General features: G+C 38.6%; 2 protein-coding genes across 6 annotated transcripts in view; one reads left to right on the forward strand and one right to left on the reverse strand.

Moving 5' to 3' along the window:
• On the reverse strand, nt 1-11,889 carry LOC129263084 (uncharacterized). Of its 4 annotated transcripts, none has more exons than XR_010293956.1 (7): nt 11,359-11,889; nt 8,595-8,643; nt 7,455-7,741; nt 5,653-5,793; nt 4,543-5,019; nt 586-3,659; nt 245-511 (listed from the first exon to the last, which is right to left on the reverse strand). XR_010293956.1 is itself a non-coding variant. In XM_064101246.1 (6 exons), exons 1-6 carry the CDS (start codon nt 11,633-11,635, stop codon nt 3,139-3,141), a joined length of 1,752 nt encoding a protein of 583 aa, XP_063957316.1. In that variant the 5' UTR covers nt 11,636-11,814; the 3' UTR covers nt 1-3,138. The 4 variants fall into 4 exon arrangements, 2 of the variants coding, with proteins under 2 accessions (XP_063957316.1, XP_063957315.1); XR_010293955.1 differs by having other exon boundaries at nt 8,595-8,646; nt 11,359-11,814; XM_064101246.1 differs by having other exon boundaries at nt 1-3,659; nt 11,359-11,814.
• LOC129263083 (uncharacterized) overlaps nt 11,804-26,629 on the forward strand; it is a 19,436-nt gene continuing 4,610 nt past the window's right edge. The window contains exons 1-5 of one of the 2 annotated variants that reach the window (XM_064101248.1): nt 11,804-12,131; nt 17,179-17,489; nt 19,265-19,452; nt 20,786-20,918; nt 24,674-25,222. In XM_064101248.1, coding sequence (XP_063957318.1) covers nt 17,204-17,489; nt 19,265-19,452; nt 20,786-20,918; nt 24,674-25,222 — 1,156 coding nt within the window. In that variant the 5' untranslated portion in view covers nt 11,804-12,131; nt 17,179-17,203. Of the gene's footprint in view, nt 12,132-17,156; nt 17,490-19,264; nt 19,453-20,785; nt 20,919-24,673; nt 25,223-26,629 lie in introns of both variants that reach the window. The other variant, XM_064101249.1, reaches the window with a different exon arrangement.

Below are 26,629 nucleotides of genomic sequence, written 5' to 3' on the forward strand. Positions count from 1 at the left end.
GCATACATATGAAAGGTTTATTAAGCATTTGAATAAGAAATCAACGGTTATTCTCCAAATAATGGTACATTTCATTCATTATTATCAATAAAGGCACATATATCAGTTTAATGAAATGTTAGATATAGGCTATTTCGAAAGGGTACCAAAAAAAAAAAAAAATTGAATCCCTGAAAGTACTTTGGATAGATTGAGGAATGAAATATAATCATTGACAAGAAATGTGTATGAATGCCGTATAAAATAACATCAAATAAAGTAATAATAAGTACATTTAATTGTACAAAATAAACAATTATCAGCATACATATATATGTATCAACATTTCATTTGTGGTAATACCAGATATATGTTCTAAAAGAGTACCAAATAAAAAAAAAACGTTTGAATTCCTGAAAGTATTTTGAATTGATTGAGGAATGGAATATAATCATTGACAACAAGTGTGTATAAATGCCGTATAAAATAACATCAAATAAAGTTTGTACATAATAAACACATTACGCGAATCCTGTGTTTAAAAAATACCCCACCAGCTTATAACCATGGAGCTATTAAGAGTATAGCTCCATGTTATCAGCATACATATACGTATCAACAATGTGTTAATAACTGTATTAGATAATAACTAATATAATAGTACTGGCAGTTTGGTACACCATAATGTACATTACATGAGTAAAAATCTGTGTAAAAATATAACAATCTATAAAAGTGCTATTCATGTTTTTAAAAAACACAAGTTTTGTATTCAATCATTATCTGCACTATTTGATCTTCTATATCAAATATCATAATCCACTATAAACGGATGCTCCAGGCTGAAAATATTTATAGCTCAATAAAAAGAGTAAAATTCACAGAGCAAATTGCTGAAAATTTCATAAAAATCAGATAACAAATTACAAAGTTATTGAATTTTAAAGATTTGCGTTATTCCGGTGAAACAGTTCTAGGCATGTCTTCATGAATATTGATTAGGTAGGCTGATGATGTCACATCCCCACTTTTTTTTAACGTTATTACAAGAAATCATAATTGTTTCGATTTTTCATTAATGTGTTTCCATTATTGTGAAATAAGTTGCAGCAAGAAATAACTAATGCACTTAATCAGTTGTCAATCCAATTGTTTTAGTTCTTGGTAGGAATATTTCAATAAACTTAATTTCATATAGTAAAATACAAAAGAACTAGTGGGGATATGATATCATCAGCCCACCTAATGAATATTCATGAAGATATGCCTAGAACTGTTTCACCGGAATCATGCAAATCTTTGAAATTCAATAACTTCGTTATTTGTTATTCGATTTTGATCAAATTTTCAGCTTTTTGCTCTGTGAATTATACTCTAGTTATTGAGATATAAATATCTTCAGCCCAAAGCATCCCTTGACCAGATTATACAATACAGGAGGTAGACTCCATTAAGTCTCAAAGTTGATTTCCTATCAAACTAGAATAACACCTAAGTTCCCAATAAAAAAAATAAAGTAGAATACCATCGGTGGACTCATGTACATCAGACATAACAATCTATACATAGCAGCATTGTTAACTTTTTGACACTGAAATTACCATTTTTATCTTTTAATAAAATATATACTTTGAAAGTTTGAATACATGTTATGTTTGACAGGGGTACGCTGGGATAGATAATTATATCTAAATAGAATAAAATTCACTGAGCAAAATGCTGAAACCTCCTTCAAAATCAGATAACAAATAACTAAGTTATTGAATTTTAAAGGTTATAAAGTTTTTAAACAGTTATGTCATCATGAATATTCATTAGGTGGGCTGATGATGATGTCACATATCCACTTTCCTTTTCTTATGTTATTTCTAGCCTTTATGATATTACAAAAGGGAAGTGACTATTGAATCTTTCTTAAGTTTTGATTCTTTGTCATTGTTTCAATTCCAACTTAATAACCGGTCGATTCCAGAACTTTGGTGGTCCTACAACATTACTGTGAGAGCACAGTCCCCCATCAGTGTTTTATTCTAGTAACTATGTGCATCTTAATGAGAACATACAGGTGTTTTGACAATAGCTACTACCAAGGCATATCTGATTATATACAAAGGGGCAGCTTTCCTGGTTTTGGTTTTGTTGGCTGATGCCCTGTACATGGTAGAAAATGCTTTTCAATCAACATGCATTAGATTTGAAGCAGATAATTTCTGACATATTTTGATCTGCATACCTCCGCACGCACATAATGACCTCAATAACATTGAGAGATAAACGCTCTCTGCACGATATGAGCCATGTATCTCTGGAATATTAAGAGGAAAATTAGAAAAATGGGATTATAAATAAAAGACAATCAATCACAATATTGCCTCTATCTTAAAATATGCATACATTTTCCGAAGCAAAACACATGGAACTAAGATTTCCAAAGGTAAGCCAGAACTGCACATCAATTTTCTAGGATTTAAGTGATTTATCATCTTCTGCGCATACAGTTTATGCAATATCAATGTCTATTCACGAACTGCTTCTTTCAGCTCATAGCCGAATTGACGCCGGAACACGGTAGGATGAGAAATATGAAGAGAATGTAATTCAGAGCACAATGATGGTCACATGTTAGTGAATTCATTAACTATTCAATGGGTGTCCATCTCTCAATAGGTCCATAGTTTGACCCAATGACAATGAGCTGCGCGACGCATTGAAACCTACACCAGCTTGTTCTGCTTGTATGACCCTCTTCAACAGAGAAGGGGGTGTTGGAGTTTGAGGGGGGGGGGGGGCGGGTATAAACCTGTAATCCTCCTAGATCTGCCACCATTAACAGGGCCCTCCCATCTTCTCCAAAATGACAGACACCAAGTTAAAGAAGTCCTTTATACCAGATTACGCAGCAGCATAACATGTGTCATTTAACCCCTTCTCCAGTGAAATTCTTCATTGTCAAATCAGTTTTGTGGTTCAACAAGATTTTCCGAACCCTGCTACACAATGAAAGAATCAACATTCATCACTAGAACTGTTACTTTCTTAATAGAATATTTCAGACTAGATTATTAATCGGCAGAAGATGTGTCCCCTTCTGCAGTGAAATTCCAGTTTTGCAGTCCCAGAACTTTTTGTCTAAACCATGCCAGCACAGTAACAGATTCATCAATCATTACTAGAACTGCTACTCTTCCGGTCTTTAATCATTTGTCGGTTGTTGAATGGTAATTGTGCTGGACCACCCTGAAAAACTTCCACACAATCGTCTCGTCGCATCCGCTTCAGGGCATCCTCAAGATCCTGAGGGCTACAGATCTTCTTCCGTTGCTCTGCAAGATTAATCAGATTCCCTGTAGGGTCTGTTAGATCTTCCAGACTATCAATGACTTCCTCCATTCCTAAGGCAACGGCAAGACCTCTCCAATCGTCCAATGTTATGCGACGACCGTTCAACCGTTGACTGAGCTCCTGCCGGGTGATCACGGAGGGTTCCTGTGGCACGCCATGGCTGCCCGATGTAATGTTCACAGATTCAATATTGTAAACATTTCCATAAACTGACATACAGGAAATTTGCTGGCTGAGCTGCCTCACTTCTGAACCCACCGGTGTTGTAGGTTGTGAGCCTGGTTCAGTACTCATAAGGATTCTGGGGGATTCATCCATCGGCTGGGTGGAGTTGGTACCTGGGGTATAGAAATAAAATGGCTTTGAGTTACTTCTCATTTTGGGGTGAAGCAACATTTCTCATATAGCAATTGCTCCTACACTAAATTGTCTGAAGATTGAACTAATGTTATGTTGTTGTTGGATCTAATGCTCTTTTATTTTCAACCTGTCTTAAATGAAGACAACGCAATGCAGGATGTACAGTTTATATATACATTATTTATTGAAGATGATTATAACTTGATGATGACAAATACATGAGTAAGTCTGATGGTGACTATACTCTGAAGTATACAAAATAGACTCTGCAAACTGATGTAATATAAATTGTAAACTCTTCTGTAGCTGTCTAAACCATTCTCAAGTCTATTCTCTATTCTGATTTGGGTTCAGAAGCGAACCCCTTTTATATTTGTCTGGTCAAGACTCTCTACAGCCAAAAAGGTGTTGGTCAACCATAAACGCTTGACCAAAACAATCTGTACATCATAACTTTACTCTGAATTGGGGTAGTTGACCTTTTCGGGAGAACATGAAATGTAGTGAATAAGAAAACCATAAAATGTGTGTGCATCAGAAGTTTAGCTGGAAGAAGAATGAGTAATACTTTCTTAAGTAAGTTGGAATTGGTATACTTCCTGTAGAAGTATTGATTAAGTATTGATATATTATTGAATATGTGAGATATGCACAGGGGGCATGTGCCCCCCATTTTGAGAAGCAAAATAAAAAATTTGTAATGTAAAAATGCCATTAAATGAGAGGTGTGCCCCCTCTTTAGAAATTGAATACCTTTTTTTTTGCTTGTCAAAAATTTTCTCCTAAAAATTTGCCCCCCTTTTGGAAAATCCTGGATCCGCCCCTGTGCACAATGACAAGAGTTTGAAAGAAAAGACTAACCAACATCAGATGATGATTCTCCTTTCTTCCCCGCTTGACCCCTAATGGCTTTCCTCAAGCGCTCTTCGAGGTTACTATCATCGATATGTGCATTATTTAGAACCCGCAAGTGACGCGGAAGGTGTGTTTCGTCGCAGCATCGGATTACTATCACCCGGCCCTTCCAATTACCCCCATCCACCCTTGGATGTAAAGCCATGTGTGTCGTCATAGTCTGGTAAAGATCATCCGTATCACAATCCTCCTTTGTGATGATGAGGACTACGTGAGAGCAGGCCTCCAGAGCATCCTCGATGCTTATCATCTTTGGAACTCCAAGTACGGCATCCGCAGCGGTCACCAAAGTCCAGTTGTTTCTACTGATGATGTCTTTGACCTTACAAACGTGATTCGTCTCTTGGCTGAATTCAAGATAGATGTTACGTTCTGGCTCTCCTTGATCTGTCAAAGATCTATTTGTTCCAGAGTCCATGGAACCTTCAAAGAAAAGATGGAAAATAAAGAAATTCGTAAATATCAGTTATCTGATACTGAAAACAAGGTATAACCTGAAACTTCCAATCATGTTTTCTCTGTGTTTTACAATTTTCTTCTTAAAAATTCATTCTGATTAAATCAGGTAGTTGACTGGGTTTCAGTAGATCAATGTTGACAAGCTACATATTATTTCAAAGCTGAGACTCGGCTCCTTCAAACAATATCAAAATGTTAATTTCATGATAACTCTTTTTTTTCATTTCATTATTATCATTGTATTGTTTATTTGACCAATATAAAAAAGTACAAATACATACACCAGAAAAAAAAGAGTATACAAACATGCAAAGAAATATGGGAGCGGGAAGTGAGTCAGGGGTAGGCCAAGTCAGGGGGCACAAAAGTGAAATTTAACACTGTTGCCCGGAGGCATGTGCCCAACACATGCCAGCCCGTATACATCAATAAATAAATTTACACAAAATATTGCACAATGAAAAATGGGAATGCAAAGAAAGGGGGGGGGGGGGCAAACAAAAAAATCAAAGAAGATAGAGATGTATTGGGAATACATGCGCATTTTTATCATTAGAGCCATTTCAGCAGGAGTAAATGAGAGAAGGCCATACTCACCGAGGCTAGAAAATGATGAATCTCCAGAACCATCCACAGAGGTTGTAGCTTCCTGACTATTTGATACAGCCAGGTCTCGCTGTTGTTGACTTTCTCTGCATCTCTGATACTCTCTTATTTCTTCCTGTTGCTGTTTTTCAGCTTTAATTTAAGGCATGAATGAAAGAAGAATAACCAAGGGGACATTTTGACCTGTAAGTACGAGCCAACCTACAGACTGTACATTCTTCTACTACTAGAATCTTTATAAGAAAAGGGTCTGTGGCATGAATCAAAGACATGGGGTGGGGCTGAATTAATGCACAAAATCAGACTTTGATGGTAATTTTAACAATTTCTGTACAATGTTCACTGAAACAGAGGATGCGCTGTAGCCCCCAAGGCACCCCCAGGGGCCGTGGAAGCGGGGGGCGGGCTTCAGCTCCCCACTTTTTTCCAATACTGTGTACAAAAGCATAAAAATAACCATATGATTGTGATTTTTTGCATGGTCAGCCCCCCCCCCCCCACTTTGAAAACCGTTCCGTGGCCCCTGCCCCCTTGAATTACATATGAGATTTAGAAAGTGGATGACTTACTTTTTATACAGGCCTGTGCCTTATTATACCAATAATAAAACAACAGTTTTGAAATGGAATCTAAAAAAAATTTCCCTTTCTCTCCCCCCCTCCCCATTTTGGATGCATACCTGGGCCCCGTCTTACAAAGAGTTAAGATTGATCCAATCAATGTGACTCTATGGAAATCCATCAGTGTCATGATTTTTTATACAGGAAATGTGCAAAATGTCCTTTGTAAACTAAGGAGAACACACCAAATTATCAAGAAATCAATGAATTTAAATATACATATCTAGATTTTTTTTTTAACAGACATGGATTCTATATGTTGACTTTGAGCATTGGCTTTCCATAGTTGCGATTGATCAGATCAATCGCAACTCTTTGTAAGATGGGCTCCAGCACTTTTGTTTTTTTGTATATATTCTAATTTTGTGGAAATAAATGAAATGAAATTAATCTACTGGCACAGACCCTTAGTATTAATATCTAATGTAAAGTATGGAGATTAGATTCACTCTTGTACTGAACGGAAATTATTCCTTTCTTTATCAAATCCTCCCTAAAGTTTCCGGGTGGGTGTTCCATAAAGCTCTTTGTAAAGTTACGCACAACTTAACGCACGATTGGAACATGTTCTTAGGTCATAAATCAATTACATATGGATAACACATAGCACAAGAAAGGATCACCAGTCGTGCATAAAGTCATTCATATCTTACGAACAGCTTCATGAAACACCCATATTTAAGTGAGGGCCCTGGATTTATCAAGATATTCCCACTTGACTATAAATTAAAGTAATAAAAAAAATCACCTTTGGATTATTAGAAAAAAAAACAAGCAAACAGATTAAAAAAAAAAAATTGAATCATAATTCTGATGGCGAAATATGACTGGTTGCCAGATAAGACCCCCCCCCCATGTGGCTGCTCGCAATACAAACAGAAGGTTTGATGGAGGTGACACGACATTAGCTCTTGCAACATTTGCTCTGGTCTTGATATCTCAGAGGTTAGGCTACTGGGTTAGAGTTAGGATTGTAATAGAGTTTTTTGTTCAGAATCATGTAAATATATTGATTAGGGTTTGGAGGTTGTTTTTTGGCTGCAGATTTTCCATCAGAGCAATTGTCGCCGGAGCAAATGTCAACTCATGGAACCCTGATGAAGTCTAGTCTCAAGACCCAAGACATGGTATACCTGTAAATCGTTAAATTTGAGTTTGCAATTGCAAACTAACCTCTGACTAGTATTGTGTCTCTGATCATGAGAAGCTTGGCTCTTGTCATTGCATCACGCATCCTGCTCATCTGGTGTTCAGCTTGAACTGTTGCCCTCCAGGAAGTCAGCAAGTCAACCGTCCCTTTGGTTGTCACAGATCCAGTCAACCGATTGGTGGTGTTGCATTTGTTGATTTGAGCTCTGGTACAACCCAAGGCATTGGCTAAACGCTCCATCTGGTCATCGGTTTCCAGATTGTCGGCTATCTCTCGTAGGACGGTGCCCGATATCATCCCAGTGATAGGTCTGGAAGGAGTCAAGAAAAGAAAATGACCAAATAATATCAGCTTAACTTGCTTTAAAGGTAAGTCCACCCCAACAAAATGTTCATTTTATAAAGAAAATTTTATAAAAAGCATGAAGGTTTCATCAATGTCAGATGTTAAAGTTAAAAAATTCTTTAAAATAAGTTTTGCTTATTTTTCACAAAAAAATTTAGCCTATATGACATACTGGTCAGTATGCAAATGAGGGGACCAATGACATCACCCACTCACTATTTCTCTTGTAGTTTATGTGTAATATGAAATAATTTGATTTTCTCCTCATTGTCATGTGATGCAAAGTTTTTCGCGCTCTGAATGGAAACATCAATAACACTTTGTGGATCAAACAAGAGGTTCTTCATTGTCAAATCTGTAAAAATGGAATTCAAACAATAACAGACAAAAGAAAGGGTGAGTGACATCAGTGACTCTCTCATTTGCATGTCACTGAATTGTGCATATAGGCCTGACTGTTTTGTGACAAAAGCCATAACTTTCTTATTTTACATCCTGATTTTGATAAAAATTTTCAGCATTAAATTTGTTTGATTTTTCTCTCTTAATTCAAATCTGGGTGGAATTGAATGCTAATTGTAGAGCTATATCTTTTTCCCCTCTGGTATAACTACACTATAGCCATGAGACCTGACCTATTCCTAGTGAAAGGGACATGGAATGGCCAAAAAAAAAATGAATGGGAAAAGTGTAGAGGACTAAGTTGTGGCATTCTGCTAAACAAAAATTGAATGACTTTGCATCAATCCTAATCTTTACCCAATGAGGGTCTACTTTTTCTTTCTCAATGAACCCCAGTCAAATTGTAATCAACTTACTCTGGAATGTCACCAGGAGACTGTTTTAAAGATGACTGACTTGACTGTGCTGCTGGAATAAAGAAAGACAAAATTGTCATACATGCATGCATGAAACCAAAGTAATAATTATGATTATAATCCACTACATTTGTAAGGTACATGTTAAATACAAATGTTTCTACGTGCAAAGTTGAATTAGAACACTTCCATAGCCAAATTATTTAATACACTAAATAATCATCTTTATTAACATTAATATGAAAATATTGATAACATAATATTGTGGACAATAAATACCTTAGTTATTCCTCATATTTGTACAGCAAATTTGGCATTATGCCCACAAAATCATTGATTTAGTGGGCGAAATCTCCTTATTTTGGGGGGTGAAAACCTCTTCTTATTGGGGGGCATGTAAAATGTTTCCTCGGGAAAATGTGCCCCGTTCGGAAAATCCTGGATCCGCCCCTGCAATCAGTAGAGGCGCACGGCCAATATGGGAGACTCTCTCCAATAGGGGAGACAATCTCCCACATTGGAGACTAGCTTTGCAAAAGGACAAAAGAAACACCAACAAAAACATGATTTTTTCCACCCAAAATGTTGTCTCACTTAGGTCAGAAGCCCATTTGTTTTGTGTGTGATTGACAACAAAAATCCTTATCAAAACAGAAGTAGACGGTGAATTTTTAAAGGGCCCAGCCACTGACAAATCATGGGGAAATTGAATCGATACGAAATTTGCAAAAGGCCAATTGACTTGCATAATATAATCCGTCCGTCATGAGCGCCCGTCGGACTAATGCGATAAAAGTTTGGACAGCACGAATTTGACCGAACTCGTGATGGTTATTTACTTCGGATCGTCGCAGTTCCAGTTTCCAACAATCCCAATTTCTAGACTCATAACAGGTCTCTTGATTGCTAAACAAAAATAAATAACCTCTGTGAAGTTACATGTTTCAAAGTAAAAACATGCAGTTTACTTCTGGTTGGTTAGTCTACTAAAACTAATGCTCTCCTAAAAACCTCCCAGACATGCCAGCGTCTATTACATAACACCCCCAGGCATGCAGCCGAGTCAAAGACTTGAATCCAGTCAGACCACAGGTCCCTATGCTAATGAGCAAATAGGCCAGATTCATCCAAAATTCCAAATCATCTCGTGGCTGAATCCTCCTCCTGGCAAAATCTCGTGATTTGTGAGAAAGAATTTACCTGTTTTAACCTCTAGTTAAATGAAATATCATTGCACCATCAGATAGAGTAAATGTTATTCTTTCATATTGGTCATTTATTTTTTATACAACATTTTGATAAATAAGTAAATTTCTGGCCTGAAAATGTGCCTCAAAACTGAATTTTCTTCCTCTGTTTTCATTTGCAAATTGTGCAAATTTTTTATTTTGAGCCTTAATGATATATACATCACCATAAAGCTGAAGTTCTGTACTTTCTCACAATGCCATTCTTGATATTCGGCACCTTTTAATCGGGTCAAGATCACACTTTTTCCACCAAGGTACAAGACGAGATTTCTGAAATTTTGTACTTGCATGAAATCCATGGGCCGATTGCACGAAAGGGTCTTTCCAAGGACCGTCTTTCGTGTCGCCCATCTTTTATGATGCGCTATAAGCGGGGTGTTTCTGAAATTTATGATAAACAAATAAAATTTGTAAGCTTGCTTTTAAATCAAATTTTATACGATTTCATGAGATATCACATCATTTTATAAACAAATATTTTGTTTATTTTAATGGACAAATAAAATATATTTCCAGATAATTTATTTGAAATGCGTTTCACATGGCGTATCATAAAAGATGGGCGACACGAAAGACGGTCCTTGGAAAGACCCTTTCGTGCAATCGGCCCCAGAGTTCTGATTGGCTGGATAAGGTTCACAGAACAACAGGCGCGGGTAATTTGAGGAGATTATACCACATGGGAAGTGTGACCTTCCCATGAACCCAGGCACTTGAACCGTTGGAATTTGCCATTGTGTGGTCTCTTTGACCAATCAGAGTGCAGTATTCTTGTTTTCAAGCTGCTTTATGTACTTGGACAATGAAAAAAGTGTGATCTTGACCCGATTAAACCAATTCTTATTTTCCCCATGATTTGTCAATGAAAGGTCGCTTTAAAGTAGACGGTGAATGACAAGGGGTAACTTTTCATGAGGAATCTGCTTATCACATTTTTATTTGCCGCCAAGGTAATCCTTTTGCAGCAAATGTAAACAAACAAAATTGATCTCCAAACTGGAGACTGTCTCTGAAATTGGATACCCAAATTCTTTACAAAAGTCTCTGATAAAAATATGGAGATAATCTCCCACATTGGAGACAGTCTCCAATATTGGCCGTGCGCCTCTACTGGCAGTATGATTAAGTATGATTTGGACTCAATTTGGAGCCTTGATTCTGCCCGGCATCATTACATGGTCATGATCATTTCATTTCAAATTTCAGAAAGCATACACACGAAGGCAGTTTGAAAAAAAATAACTTTTCCATTTCAGAGCTGAAAAATATGAAAACTGACAGACTAAGCTGTCCATAGTCTACATAGAAATCTATTGGAGAGAGAAACACATATAAATTATCATACTAAAATTTAGTTCTAACGTTAGACCTCTTAATCTACTTTTGCCAAACGACCGCAATCATGATGACATGCAGCGACAACTGTTTTCTCTTTTTTGATAATTCTTGTCTACCGGACCATGCTGAAAAAACAGTGAATCAATTATCAAGTTCAACATCAGGCCTTCACTTACCGGTATGCAATGAAGATGTATTGATTCTTAGTGAGGATAAAATTGCCTCAAGTGTGCTCCGCTTCGGCTCTGCCTCAGACAAATCCCTCCATTCCCTCAAAATTTCAATAGTGCTTCTGAGGTAATCATTGTTCTTTTCAAGAAGTATTCTTTCCAAATTTCCAAGACTTTGTCCGAGTTTGAGTCCTAGATCCTGATATAGATGATCAGAAACTTTCGAAGAACACACTTTCCTTGCTATCTCAAACAGTTCTTTATCAGTTATATGTGTATCCATGTTTGCTAACGCCGGTCTCTACGATCGACTCCAATTCCTCCCACTGCTATGCTCATCTAATGCTGAATAAACTGAGCTCAAATACTACACTAGTATAGTACAGGCACCGAGCAGCTAGCCCGGCCCCCAAGCGCGCCCCGCCCGTTCCCCGCCCCCGGCCCAGCTCGCACTCCATCTCCGGCCAGCTAGCTAGCGTCGCGTCGCGTCGAGCTGAGAGTTTTGAGCAGATCGATCCATCCAGTATCCAGCGCGCGAAAGATTTCTGGGGATTCCCCCGATTCCTAGTGTTATGTACGCATGCGCAGACTATACCAAAGCCGAGCTAGCGAGGCGCCTAGCCTGCCTGCCTGCCATTTCTACAGCTCGTAGTTGAACTCCCGCTTTTTAGTACTATACTAAGCCTCGGCCTACTAAATTATTTGAAAACCACGTCAGAATCCGACTGAAGCAAGCCACGACTGAAGCCTGAAGGAAGGCAGACTCAATATTTCAGAGAGTGAGTAAAACTAAAAGAGTATAGGGCCTAGACTATAGGCTATAGCAGGCCTACTGCCAGACACAATAATGCCACTGCCAGCCAGGCCCAGGGCCAGGTAACTTAGCCTGGAGGCGTCTGGGGAGTAAAAATCATAGTACTATCGTACGCTTACTCAGTGGGGAGTAAGCGTACGAATACGATATTACTATGATTTTTACTCCCCAGATGCCTCCAGCTCCAGGCTAGGGCCAGGCGCAGGCCCAGTTCAAATTTCAATGCAGCTAGTTTCTTCTTTCCTATGCCTGGTCGACTCCCGGGGGGGGGGGGGGGGGGGGGGCACTTACATTGACGAGTGGATTACCATGGCCATGCGCGACCAAAAAAACACATAAAAAGGATGTCTTTTTCAAGATAGGGCACGTTACATACGTAACGTAATTAAGGGTGTCAGGGTAATTAAGGGTGTATGACAATACACCACTCCAGACGGTGGTGGCCTGTACTTAGTTATTGAGAAGAAGAAGAAGAAGTCAAAAACGCTATAATAATTAAAAAAGGGTATCTATTTCGCTAGGAAAGCTACGTGTCTAGCCTCTAGGCACCCAAGGGTTCATTACAATTTACATGCTGCCGCGCACAGAAAAATCAAGCCATAGAAGTCCTGTGTTGTGGACACCCCAGGACCAAAATCCAGTTAAAACCAATTAGGGCAAAACCAATTGAAACCAGTTGGCCAACTGGTTTCAATAGGGAAATTGGAACAACTGGTTCCAATTGAAAACCAGTTGCCAATTGGTTCCAGTTAAAACCAATTGGTTCCAATTGAAAACCAGTTGCCAATTGGTTCCAGTTAAAACCAATTGGGCAACTGGAACCAGTTGGCAATTGGTTCCAGTTGTTCCAATTTCCCTATTAAAACCAATTGAATCCAATTGGAGGCAACTGGTTTCAATTGGTTCCAGTTGAAACCAATTGGAGGCAACTGGTTTCAACTGGAACCAGTTGAAACCAATTGGTTTCCAACTGGATCCAATTGGAACTAATTGGAATGAACTTAATTAGTTACAAATTAATTAGCATTTGCACTAACTATTGCTCATATGCCAACACAGAAGCAGTATTATATGTCTATTAATACCAATGTAAAGGGCATTGATAAAATACAGACTTTCATATGTATATATTATATGGAAGATCTTCAAATATATGTATTTTTATTTGATGTAATTTGGTAACAGTTAGTGGTGTACTAATTATCCTTTAATCTGTTTTAATTATAATCTATAACATTTATGAACATGGTTTTCACTGTTAAGTATTCTAAATACTTATCTTTAAAAAATGTGGCACTTGAAATTGAAAAGAATTAAATAGATACATTGTTAATGATGATAAATCTCATAAAACATTAATATGTGCACACTGGCAGATAATATGCAAATTAACTGGTTTCAATTGGATCCAGTTGGCTAACTGGAAAATTTCCAATTGGAAACCAATTGGAAATCATTTCCAGTTACCCAACTGGTTCCAGTTAGGATTTCCAGTTGCCCAACTGGTTCCAGTTGGGATTTCCAGTTACCCAACTGGTTCCAGTTAGAAATCATTTCCAGTTGGAAGTCATTTCCAGTTACCCAACTGGTTCCAGTTAGGATTTCCAGTTGCCCAACTGGTTCCAGTTGGGATTTCCAGTTAGAAATCATTTCCAGTTGGAAGTCATTTCCAGTTACCCAACTGGTTCCAGTTAGAAATCATTTCCAGTTGGAAGTCATTTCCAGTTACCCAACTGGTTCCAGTTAGGATTTCCAGTTACCCAACTGGTTCCAGTTGGGATTTCCAGTTACCCAACTGGTTCCAGTTAGAAATCATTTCCAGTTGGAAGTCATTTCCAGTTACCCAACTGGTTCCAGTTAGGATTTCCAGTTGCCCAACTGGTTCCAGTTGGGATTTCCAGTTAATCAACTGGTTCCAGTTAGAAATCATTTCCAGTTGGAAGTCATTTCCAGTTACCCAACTGGTTCCAGTTAGGATTTCCAGTTACCCAACTGGTTCCAGTTAGGATTTCCAGTTGCCCAACTGGTTCCAGTTGGAATTTCCAGTTACCCAACTGGGTCCAATTAGAATTCATTTCCAGTTACCCATCTTTCCAGTTAGAAGTCATCTCCAGTTACCCAATTGGTACCAGTTAGGATTTCCAGTTACACATCTGCATGGTTCAAGTTAGGATTTCCAGTTACCCAACTGGTTCCAGTTAGAAATCATTTCCAATTGGAAGTCATTTCCAGTTACCCAACTGGTTCCAGTTAGGATTTCCAGTTGCCCAACTGGTTCCAGTTAGGATTTCCAGTTGCCCAACTGGTTCCAGTTGGGATTTCCAGTTACTCAACTGGTTCCAGTTAGAAATCATTTCCAATTGGAAGTCATTTCCAGTTACCCAACTGGTTCCAGTTAGGATTTCCAGTTGCCCAACTGGTTTCAATTGGTTTCAACTGGAAATTGTTAAATTCCAGTTAAAACCAATTGAAACCAGTTAAAACCAATTGAAACCAATTGAAACCAGTTGGAAATCCAACTGGTTTCAATTGGATTTTGGTCCTGGGACCAGAAGTGAGATCCCAGCACGCGCAATCCACTAGTTAGAAATCCACTGCCAAACGCGGTTTATGGTGCGAGGTTAGTATACTATTACTAATACTAATCCGTAATACGTGTGAGTGGCCTCTAGGATCAAATTTGCGAGGGTATAAAAAAAATGTTTTATAAAGGATATATACTTTTTGCCCCAACAGTCAACACTGTATTTAGAGTAGATTTGCAGGAGGTGTGGGAGGTGGGGCCGTACTAAACCCAATGATGTCGGTAAAGGTCCCGGGAGGGGGGGGCACTCAACCAAAAAAGTAGTAGGCCTGTGCCGCGGGCGAGACAAAAAACGGGGGCCTTGGAGCGGGCTTATTGTAAAAAGGAGGGTCATTGGAACGGGCTTCGGAACTACAAATGTTTGTGAAAACGGGGGTCCTTGGAACGGGTCGCCTTCGCGTGAGTGCGTATTCATCCCTATATGGAACGGGCATACGTGCACCCGGCGGCACGGGCGCCGGGTGCGCTAGCGCAGAGGCGATGGTCGGACAGCGCTTTGTGGCCGCTTTTCACCAAAATTGCGGCTCATCGTAGCAGATCAATGCGGCCGGAACGGCGTAAGGGAAAATATGCGAAGCTTTGGAGCGGATTTCTTTCTTCTTTTTCCTCGATAAGAAGAAAATGCTATGCTTTGGAGTGACTTTCTTTGTTCTTTGTCTCAATAAGATAAAAATGCTATGCCTTGGAACGGAAATTTGAGTGTAAAAATAGGGGTCCCCTCCGCGGCACATACCCACTATGCATTATATACTGAATGCCCCCCCCCCTCCGGGGTAAAGGCTGGTAAAACCGACGTCTGTGACATTAACTTTTAAAATACTTGTACTTGTTTAGGGATTCAAACCCGGGGGGGGGGGGGCACTTCCATTCACGAGTGGATACCATGCACGACCATGGGGTCTCGAAAAGCACCCTAAACTTTAGATTTTCGATATACTGAAAATGCACCCCTTAACAAGTATTGGCGTGTAAAACCCTACCCTTAAAGTAACCACCCACGGGTACATTACCGCCGCCGTGCACAGGATAACCACTGGCACGGCACTTGCAATAAGTTTATTCCTCTTTTGTAAAAATTAGAAATAGATACCTATCTAAAATGAGATAAGCTTTGGATATGAAACTTACAAAACGATATGATGCCAATTTCATTTCCTCTCTGTCTATCTGGTACTTTATATCGATGATTTTTCTTAAAGTCGAAGCAGGCATGGAGCTAATTCGCTGGTTTTCTCTATACGCACAGAGAGGGCGCGCGATATTATTTAATAAACTTGCTTGTTTACGTCGTTTACGTCAGATCAGCTGTACTGCTGGTTGCGTTCTAGGCGCTCCGCATTTTTTATCGCTGTTCAGCGTTATTTTATGATGTAGCGCCATCAGCGATTATACGTAAGATGCAACCTGTTGATTTTTTGGTACTATTTCCTATTATGCGCCGACGACTTGAATCTAGACTGTTCGATAGGAAAAATTCGCATTTTGATTGTTGTTTGCGTAATTTCCACCGCAGTATTAAGGATTGGAGGGAGTGTCTTGGCTGAGATTTGGAGGTAAGCGTTTAAAATCCCTTTTTATAAATACGTTCGAGCACATTTCTAAAATTTAATTAAATGATAAGATTAAGATGAATAAATTTAGTATATTGTGAAGATTTTGGCGTGTTTCATTCTCTCACATTCGTGTGATGAATGAAAACGTCAAAATTCATTATGAAATGACATGCGTTGTGCGAGGTTAGTACAACTAACCTCGCATGCTTGTGTGAGTGACCCTTAACAAGTATTGGAAACAAAACGATCATCTTGGCAAGTATTCCTTGAATCGAACCCCTAAACAAGTAAAGCGATATTTCAATTTTTCCAGACGTCGATCGGTCGTCAGTTTTACCTTTACCTACATCATTGGGTTTAGTACAGCCCTATGCACCTCCCACACCTCGCGCAAATCGTACTCTAAACACGTTGTGTTGACTCTTGGGGCAAAAAGTACATTGTTATAAAAAATTTTAGTCTCAATTTTTTATACCCTCACAAATTTGACCCTAAACGCGTAGCTTTCCTAGCGAAAATAAATACCCTTTTTTCATTATTTTAGTGTTTTTGACACCCTTATTACGTTACGTACGTAACGTGCCCTGTCTTGAAAACTATATCCTTTTTAAGTGTTTTTTTGGTCGCGCATGGTATCCACTTGTCAATGTAAGTGCCCCCCCCCCCCCTCGGGATTAAAATCAGGGAATTCTTGCCAAGAGTATCGTTTTGTTTCCAATACTTGTTAAGGGTAGGGTTTCACACGCCATTACTTGTTAAGGAGTGCATTTTGAGAACATGGAAAATACGTGTTTAGGGTGCGTTTTGAGACCCGATGGTCGCACATGGTATCCACTCGTCAATGGAAGTTTAGATTCTATTTGTTTGATATCCAGGTGTATGCAAGCTGCAACTTGAGGAATGACCTCTGAGGCACGGTCCCAGGTCCTCCGGAACGACCGGCTCATGTACCAACTGGCAGAGACCATAGATGCCGTCAAGTACTACTTCCCCTTAGGTCGTGACCTTCTTGGCTCCCAGGCGGCCGTCTCCAACATCATCGGACGAACAGAACCAGATTACCAGGAGATTGTCTTCAAATGTTTGTATACATGGAGGAATGCGAATGGGAAAGGAAAGGGAGAGAGACTGGTGGAGATATTCAAAGGTGTTGAGTTAGATAAAGTTGCAGCTTACTTAGAGCATGGTAAGAAAGGTTTATTCATTATGAGTCCAGTGGCTTGTCTTACAAAGAGTTACGATCGATCCGATCAACCTCGACTGTATGGAAATCCATTGACGTCACCAGTTTTTTCTTAGAAAAATTTGCGCAATGCCCTTTGTAAGCAAAGAGAAGCATTCTGAATTTTCAAGAAATCATTGAATGTATGAAATTACACCATATCTAATAAAACATTTCAAGCAAATGTGGATCGTAGGTGTTGATGTTGCTGGCTTTCCATAGTTATGGTTGATTGGATCAATTGCAACTTTTTGTAAGATGGAACCCAAGGTTGTATTTTATATATCTCTTTGACAGGTGACCCTTTCTTGGGAGTTAATTCGGTTCCCTGACAATGAAAAATCTGTATGTTAAGCCAAGCATAAAACCCAACCTCCAAAACTTAACCGTAATCATCTTTACATTGTTCTGAACCAAAAACTCTATTACAATCCCACCTCTAACCCTATGCCCTCTGAGATTTTAAGTCAGGAGCAAATGTCGCAGGAGCATGCATCATATCACCATTAAATCAGCCCTATTGATAATTTGGGGGGGGGGGGTGAAGACAACTTCCAAGCATATGAAAATGACCCCTTGCACTGAGCTGAATTGTAATATTGTCAATAATTTTCAATCCTAGTATAGAGCATATCATGTGATCTAACATGCACTCCCAAAGGGAATTGCCTATCAATATTATCCCAGCTATGGCTCAGAAAGCTTTGTGCAGTGCACAATCATTTCAAGGAATAAATTCCCGCCAGGTTCCTGTTTCCCTTGCCTGGGGGGGTGTTTCACAGAGATTTAAGTATGACTTGGAGGCGTGCTTAAATTCTGATACGTACGTGATATGAAACGTGCAATCCTCTTTGCATGATCTTACCAATGAGGACTTACATTTTTTAGTACATGCAACTAGGCATTTATTAAAAGTGCGACTCCGTCATACTTAAATCTTTGTGAAACACCCCCCTGGGTTGAGTGCAGCACAGTGTGGATAAATTTTTTGCTGAAGACAATGACGTGGCTGGGATTTAAATTCTCATTGAATATCCAGGCCATTTGAATCACATTTTGTAATTTTAAAAATTGATCAAAATTAATTTGTGGAACACATTCAATCATGAAACCAATTGAATATATTAGAATGAAAAACAATGAAATTATTTATGAGAAATTTACAAGAGAATGAATAATAGAAATTCAAGTTTGACATTTGTTTGTAAACTATGTTGCTGAAAATGCTATCTGCCGAGTTTTGCAAAAGATTTGACATCAAAACACCAAGTTCAGGGAGATAATGACAAATTTGGAAATTATACATTCATCCCATCTTGTTTGCGAAAATCCATACATGTATACCAACACCCCTAATTTCACATGGATCTGTCATTTCGCAGTGCAATTTGACCTCCTCCCCAAAAAGCCAGTCAAAATATTGTTAATCTATTTTTTAAGTGATTTCCTTATTTTATCCTTCCATTATTTCCACTGAGTTTTGCAAAAGCTTTGCCATCAAAATACCAATTTCAGGGGAATGATAACAAAATCAGAAACACATTCATGAGATTCATCCCATTTTGCACGATTTAATTGATCACAATGTTGTCTTATTCCTCAGTCCATTTCCCCTACTGCAGCCATATGGCGAGTTGTACCAGCTACATATAGGTGGTTTGAATGAAAATGAATGAAACTGCCGTTTTCAATTCGGGAAATGTGACTGAGGCATCATCCTCTCTCATTTTATCCTCCAGCACTTGCAAGAAACCCAAACTGCCTTGGTGAGGATAGATTCCTACAGAGTTTGGCATCAAAGATAGACTGTGCGTCAGTCTACAGGAAACTGGGCCTTCCTCTCTTGGACAACAACTCTGCAAGATTGTCAAACCTCATCGGTCCTCTGAATATTCAATTTACCCAGTACAAAGAAGCACTCTTTCAAGTAAGATTACACTGTCGTCATTGCTGTTGATATCATTATTGTGTGAATTGCCAATTTGTCTACTGCCAGCTCGTCCACTCACCAAACAGTCTACTTTCATTTAGTCTTATAATGCTCTTCAATCCATCAACATTTCGTCTAACATCCATTTGGTCCAATCATCACTTCGTCTAATCACAATTTCGTCTATGACCATTTCGTCTCATAACCAGTTGGTCTAATATGCATTTCATTTTCATTCATTTGACAAAACTGACACTGTGCAATTAGACCAAATGGTATATGGACTAAATGGTATTTGACCAACTGGTTAATAGACGAAATGGCAATTAGATCATGTGGATAGTGGATGAACTGATGGTAGTAGACCAGTTGGCAATTGGACGAATTGGAATGAACTGTTGTCGTGTCTAAAAGCTTGTGTCCTGTGCATTATTTGCTATAAAGTTCTTACCTAGCTGCCAATGAAATGGAAACTCTTAAAAGAATGGTTTCAGGGGAAGCATAAATTTCAAAACATAAAGCCAATCTTTAATGCTTTTAAGGAATATGTGAGAAAACAAAAATTGATTATCATGATAAAAACAAATGAAAACTTCTTCAGAAAACCATATTAGATTTATGTGTGTGCATGTTAACTGATTATTATGTTAAACTGTATTTCAGTAATTTCTCAGGCTCTCCCAGTCAATGTAATCATACCCAACAACCAGTAAGATTTCATGAGATAAAGTAAGATTTTTTAGTTGAAATCACAAGGAATTTACAATTTTTATACTATGTGCAGGATAATTCTAGTATACAAATAGCGAATAGGCATGAGTGCGATGGTGCGAGATTTCGCATGAGGTGAAAGAAAGATGCTCTATTCAATGAGGTGTTAGCCGAGTTGAATAGAGTGTTTCTTTCTTTCACCGAATGCGAAATCTTGCACCATTGCACGAATAAGAATATTCACTATTTGTGCTGTACAATGCCTCGGACTTTAGCGAAAACTTTTCCTGCAGTAATCTATGAAAAGGGAGCAAAATATTGAAAGCAAAAAGCAAATCCCACAAGCGCGCATGACCTTGGGCAGCATTGCACATGTAGCCAGCAAGCTATGCGCGTATTTCACCTTCATTTTTTACTGAAAGCAAAGAAATGAATCGTATTGTGACGTCACCTCCTAAATTTGTGCAACGGTACATTTTGGATGGTATGTCTTTTGTGCAACGGTACGAATGTTTGACATTCAGTCTCCCATTTGCTCGCGTACAACAAGCTAAGTAGGCGTTGTACAATATCCATAACGTAAGTAATAATAATTTCTGATTTTCATACTTCTCTGTAGGTACTGATTAGGTGGAGGAATCGAGAGGGGTCGTATCTAAAATCATTGGAATCACTAAAGAAGACACTCCTCAGACATGGTCTCAGTGATACTGCTCGACAGCTGCATCACATGGAATATGGACATGATTCTGGTAGGTTGTTTGGATCAACTAGATGAATTCAACTACAACTAAGATTGATCTGTCTCCGGGCCTGTGCACAAGACCCCTCATATTTGGCCATCCCTGGGAAATATCATTGGCCGGGCCTATTTCATAAAACTTGTTATAATAGATTTTGCAATAATGATTATATGTGCATATATAAAGTTCAAGTCCACTTCAGAAAAATGTTGTTTTGAATCAATAGAGAAAAATCAGGCATGCACAATGCTGAAAATTTCATCAAAATCGGATGTATAATAAGAAAGTTACAACATTTTAAAGTTTCACTTATTTTTCACAAAATTGCACAATTTAGTCACATGAATGCAAATGAGAGAATCGATGTCCTCACTATTTCTTTTGTTTTGTTATTGTTTGAATTATACAATATTAAAATTTTTACAGATTTGAGGTGGACTTGTCCTTTAATTTATCAGAAGTCTCTAAGTAAGTGCTCTACAATAATGTAGCATAATTTCCCAGGCTTAAGCAGAGCAGCTACTACCGTAAGGGCACTAGTATTCAACCCGTTTGGAGAGTTTCCTCAAATATATAGAAATATAGAATTTACCTGAATTTCAGACCTGTCTTATTTCCAAGAGCAAATGCTGGTTATTCTTTTTCCGTTATTTTTTTATTCAACCAGTTGACTGTGTGCGTGGGCGATCGAATTATACGGCGATGGATTTTGGTACTAGTATTCAACCTGTCGGCACTAGTATTCAACCTAGCGATGAAAGATGGCCCTGTCTCTCAATCTGTCCTTGTCCCATCCGACTATGGACTAGACCATTTGAGATGAGACCAAACAGGGAATTAATCAAAGCCAGAGACTTACATAGATCTAGATCTAATTTATCAATCTAAACCCTTTTGAGATTTGCTATCAATCCTCACTAGGTTGAATACTAGTGCCATTCAGTGCAAAAGGCCATCGCCGCATAATTCGATCCTCCGCGCATACAGTTGACAGATTGACAAAGAAAATACCAATAACAGATTACCCTGGAAATAACAAAGGTATGAAATTAAGATAAATTCCCTATTTCTAAATATTTTGGGGATATGTCAAAATCTTTTAATTATGCCGGGTTGAATACTAGTACCCATACGGTACCTACCCAGGGGGAGTTGGGTACTCGAATTATAACATGATACCAATTTGCTGCGCCAACTAAAAATAGGGGGCTCTGGAACTAAATCTTGGTCTTAAGGACGTTCCACAGTTAAAGTGAAATCCATGTCATTTTCACCAAACTTTGCACATAGATACTTTAGAACCTTAATATTCGAAATATGCAAAAATTAACATAGGTCCATGTGCTTGATTTTTTGCTATAGAGCTTCAAAGTTCACCCAAATTGATGTTCTGAAGAATTGCGCATTCAAACGAATTTGGCATTTTTAGACCTCGCAAGAATACTACAATGAGTTTAAACCTCTATTACTCAGTCAAAATACATGAAAAAGTCTTCAAATTTCGCAAGAGAGTTAATAATTGTATCGTTAGTTTAGAGAATCTAATTGTTGTGCTATTTGTTTGCAACTTTAAGTCTAACAGCACAGTCAGTTCTTAAAAATGGCGTAAAAGATAACAAAAACCCAATCTCAAAAACGTGAAATTTCAATAACAGACTACAAAAGTACAATAAATGCTGCACTTTATTCAAAATCCATGTCATTTTCACCAAAATTTGCAAAGTTGTAGAGGAAGCTATACTTAAGAGGTACAAACATTAAAAAATAGGGGTTCATGTGCTTGTTTTCAAACTATCAGCATTTTTATTAGAGCAAACGTGCTTTTTAAAATACAAAAAATGCGCCAAATGCTTTGTATCTATGTGAAGAAAAATCGAAACCACTCTACCATTTATTCAAACTCGGGGTCATATTCGTGATTCTTGGCAGTACTGCAGAGTAAAGTATTTTGAAATTGTAGAGATATTTTTTAAAATGGTCCATGGAATAATTCAATTTTTTTAGCTTCATAAAATAACGCATCGGATCTGCAGTTAGGATGCAGATGATGAGAAAAATCAGCTCATACCCACAGCTAATTAATCACCTGTTCATCCATTGTGACGTCAGCGCGCGGAGTGTTAAATATGCGCAGATCATAATGCGCACAAACATAACTGTGGAACGTCCTTAAAACGTGGGTCTCCAGAACTCATTAGATCGTAGGCGTAAAACGCGCGCGCGTCTTGCTAGATTCATATCGGGCCAGCGCAACCTAGCTGCAGGCGCGGGGGAACTTCAGCGGGCCGGCATAATGGCTTCGCGCCTATTGAGCTTGCCACTCTGACCAGCTGAGTCGATCACGCGTCATGATGGGCACTCTCTGGAGCGAGAAATCACAAATTTAAGGGTCTCCGGAACAAGAAAAAATGGGAATTTCTATGGCTTTCTGAATTGGTGATGCTCTGGAATGGAAATTTTGGACGAAAATGGGGGTCTCAACCGCGGCACATACGTATAATAAATTTATACTGAGGACCCCCCTCCCCCCACAACATACACTAACTTGATATGGCAAAGCTTGTAAACTCAAGTACTAGATGAAGTCAGAGAGAGTCTATAAGCATGCATATTTCAAAGGAGTGTTTTACTGATTTGCTACAACTAAGATTGATCTGTTAATTTGTTGTCCCATTGAAACAGATATTTACAATCATTTGTAAATAGTAAGCTTATCTCTTTAGGTAAATTAGTTAGGCCTCTGGTCCATGTAACCATCATTATGTTCCTCTATCATTGAAAATAGTATACCCCACCCAGTGGTGGACCGAGACACGGAGGAGACAATGATTGGAGGGGCACTGTATTGTTTGTGAACAATCGCTGTGCCCCTCCGGGTCACGGTCCGCCACTGTCCTCACTGCTATAACACAGAAACCTAATGTATTTCAGTTGGGGTATCGCAACCCTGATTTTCGTTTTCCTTGTTTACAGAGTGGTCAGCACCTCGCAGATTCCCATGAGAGATTATGGTATTAGATTGCAGCTGTTCTTTTTGTTTTCTGACGTAGTAGTGTAAACAAACTCTTACTGGGGCTCCGCTTTTAAAGGAAAGGAAAAGTAGGAAATAGATATTTTACTTGTTTAAGGGTAATTTTATATTCAAAAGTTACTCATGATTTAGAGGAAGACCTAACTGAAAGTTTGAATGAAGCGAAATGATCCAAAAGTGGCGATATAAACAATATTAACTAAAACTGGACCGCTGACTTGCAATGTGCTCTCTAGCTCCCTCAATTGTGGTTATCTCTCTCTCTCTTTCCCGGTGAAGGTTGCTTCTCCAGGGGAGCATTTCATCAATATTTTCATCCGACAAGTTGTCAGATCTGACATCTTTCCATGATTTTGATTGGCTGAGAGGCACTGTTCCTATGGTAACTGTCGGATAAAATGGGACTTGTCAGATAAAACATCCGACAAGTCCTTTCATGAAACGCCCCCCAGGAGTAGGATTGCATTGCACAGTGTGTGTTTACGTTAGGTTTAGGTGTCCAGTAGTGGTGGATGCCAAAAATGGGTTTCAGCATTAAAGGATAGGTTGTCGTCGTGCACAATGGTCAGCAACTTATCACTAATTTGTAAGAACAATTCTGATTGGTCCCTGGTCAGTCTTCTGAGCAAAATGCGCATGCAACAATGATCTTGATAGGCTATTTCAGTAGTGATTACCTCTGTGCTACTTCAACATGATCTGTATTTCTTCTTTTTATTTTGATGAACTTTAGGCCCCATGGAATTAACTGAAAATGACTGCAAAGAGGAAAGCACTCCTAGCTTTATAGATGAGAAGATGGAGACCGACGGTCCTTCAGCGAACAGCGCCCTCTCTCAAGAACAATTCTATGACATTTATCTCTATGCATCGTCAAAGGACACGCAGTATTTTCTAGCCATGGAACAGCTCATACATAGAATAGGATGGAAGATGACTTCGTGTTTTGATCTTGAACTGGGTGAACCGGTGATGGGAAGCATAGAAAAGGCTCTACTGAAATGTTCTCACGTCGTGTGTTTGATTACGAGAGATGATTGCAATCAGGTCAACGTCGAACGAACGATGACGATCGAGATGACCTTTCAGTCGCTCGAGGATAAAGGATTGTCCAGAAGTCTTATTCCGATATACTGTGGTGTGCCGAAATCTGCCCTACCGCTATCGCTAAGAGCGCTGAGAGGAGCCAGTATTGACGACCATGACCTTGAAAAGTTATTGAGGAATAGTATTGATGAGAGCATCCGTAAAAAGAGGGAAGAGGAATTTCGCAACATTTCAGGTGAGCTGGACAAAGGCTAGTAACATACATTACACGATAGGAATAGGACACAATTTTTTAAACACATTTTGCACTGAATAAAGGAGGTTCAAACGAGTATTCACTTGAAGTTAAGCATATTGCGGGGAATACTAAAATCAGAATTCTGCTTTTCCACATGCCACAAACCTTTGTGGTCAGAGTAAAGTCAAAATTGGCTTCTTGTCATAGCCAGTGTTGACGTCTCTACTATTTGGATTCAAATTTGCTTTTCTACAGGAAGGCTCAAAGTAGACTGGAATTTTTATTGTAGTATTTATACCACTATTTTGATTTTATAGGTTGGAATTTTCATATTAAATGCAATCACAATCGGATCCAAATTGATTGTTTAGTGTGTGCAAGGCTTTACATTGTAAGGAAAAATTACACACATACATGTAAGGAATTCAGACTCATTTTAATACAGTAATTAACTTCTCAGCTCTCCAGCATATGTACCAACTATGAGTGTCCTGATATTTTTAGATATTTTTCTTAGAAAATATTGATGCAAAACCTCTAAATCCCAGTCAATAGAATTATTTTCCAATCTTTTTATCTTGGAAATAGGCCAGGGTATTTTGGGAGATCATAAGGGGGGGGGGGGGGCTCCCAGGCCTGACTTGAGATTGGAGGTTGTCTGAGACATAATCTACAAAATTGTATTGTAATTTATTTCATGAAAATTGCTATTAATTATGCTAATTTATGTGTAATCAGTATGCAAAATCATACTTTGTCCTCTTACTCCCTATAAGATAAAGTTCAAAATGTTCTAATTTTGGGGGCAGGCACTCTTTGTGGTGTTCCTAGTAAGTATGAAAAAATTGTGATATCAGATCAATTTCTAATGTACTATATTGTTCTTTGCAATTTCTTATATATTTCCTTTTTTACCTTTTGTTTTTCATTGTTTTTTCGATGAAATTTGTTGGGGACTCGTATGAGATCATAAAAAGCATAAAATAAATCTATTTAGACCAGCAAAACTAAATAATCATACATTTATGATTTTTGGTTGATTATATAATTTGCATTGACTTTGTACACATAATCATGTTTTTGAGCAATTTTTGGTCTGAGATGCAATGTTGCGTAATTTGGGAACCGTGTACCCGGTCTCAAAAGATGCGCAAGAATTGAAAGTAAAAAGTCTGTGAGCAGCGCGGTAAAAAATGTTGTGCAAATCGTAGGACTAGATAGGGTCAAGTCTTGTTTCGGCCAGGAGATAGCATACATGCTTTGTTTCTACCTGGGGGATGGGAGGGACGAGGGGGGGGGGGGTGGCAAAGATGACTTTCCTAACAGCATTTTGATGACTTTAATTTCTTTGATGTCTGGTTTCCGATTCTTGTCACCATAAGGACAACGGGTGACCTTTGACTG

Source organism: Lytechinus pictus, chromosome 6, assembly GCF_037042905.1.
Source record: "Lytechinus pictus isolate F3 Inbred chromosome 6, Lp3.0, whole genome shotgun sequence".
Taxonomy (NCBI): domain Eukaryota; kingdom Metazoa; phylum Echinodermata; class Echinoidea; order Temnopleuroida; family Toxopneustidae; genus Lytechinus; species Lytechinus pictus.

What these genes read in the sequence shown, in the direction of transcription:
- LOC129263084 (XM_064101245.1), bottom strand. Translation starts at nt 11,635, where the DNA reads ATGGATACACATATAACTGATAAAGAACTGTTTGAGATAGCAAGGAAA. An exon ending in TCTCCTGGTGACATTCCAGA is followed by an intron (nt 7,742 to 8,594) that starts GTAAGTTGATTA and finishes GACTCCTTCCAG; the next exon opens with ACCTATCACTGGGATGATAT. An exon ending in AGAATCATCATCTGATGTTG is followed by an intron (nt 3,660 to 4,542) that starts GTTAGTCTTTTC and finishes TCTATACCCCAG; the next exon opens with GTACCAACTCCACCCAGCCG.